Source organism: Penaeus monodon, chromosome 28 (genome assembly GCF_015228065.2).
Source record: "Penaeus monodon isolate SGIC_2016 chromosome 28, NSTDA_Pmon_1, whole genome shotgun sequence".
Taxonomy (NCBI): Eukaryota; Metazoa; Arthropoda; class Malacostraca; order Decapoda; family Penaeidae; genus Penaeus; species Penaeus monodon.
In genome coordinates this window covers 30,688,500-30,689,069 of record NC_051413.1, presented here as the reverse complement: position 1 = coordinate 30,689,069, position 570 = coordinate 30,688,500, and the positions used below count along the sequence as shown (strand labels likewise).

The 570-nt window shown below is 33.2% G+C and overlaps 1 protein-coding gene across 1 annotated transcript in view; it reads left to right on the top strand.

The window, feature by feature from the left end:
- LOC119591485 (nucleolar protein dao-5-like) overlaps window positions 1-570 on the top strand; it is a gene marked incomplete in the record, with an annotated part of 13,275 nt that overhangs the window by 7,676 nt on the left and 5,029 nt on the right. Inside the window, 1 exon segment of the mRNA XM_037940229.1 lies at window positions 290-369. Coding sequence (XP_037796157.1) covers window positions 290-369 — 80 coding nt within the window.

Below are 570 nucleotides of genomic sequence, written 5' to 3'. Positions count from 1 at the left end.
GGGTGCGTCAAGCTCTTTGTGTGTGCCATCCTTTTAAGGGGAGGTATTAAATTGATATTGTAGCATCATGCAGGGTCTAAAGTTATAGTATTGTTTCATGTTTCAAAATTGTCCCTTTAGATATGCTATCTGTAGGAAGCAGTTAGATGGTTAATGTTAAAAATCAACTAAAAAACAAATTTGTTGATTTTAATTTTCTTTTGGCAGAAAATTTATTGTATTTTGTAAGAATGAATTTGGACTTTTGTGTATAAGACAAAGGCCATTAACAGTGAAATTTTATTTGCAGAACCTCGCCGAACAAGCGCCGCCTGAGCTTTGAAACCCCAGCAGCTAAGAAAGCCCGTAAAGAATCTAGTTCAAGCTCAGGTAAGGATTTTTTCATTTATAAGAATACTAAAGCATTAACAGGTGTTTCAAAGACCATAGGTGAACTGGAATAATATCATTGCCTTGCATTTAGTCATCTATTAACCTGTTTAATGAGATTTGCAATTAGAATTTTGAAATACTGTGATATGTTTTAAGGATGTGACCATTTACTGTAGTTAAGTTTGAAAGAACAAAAAA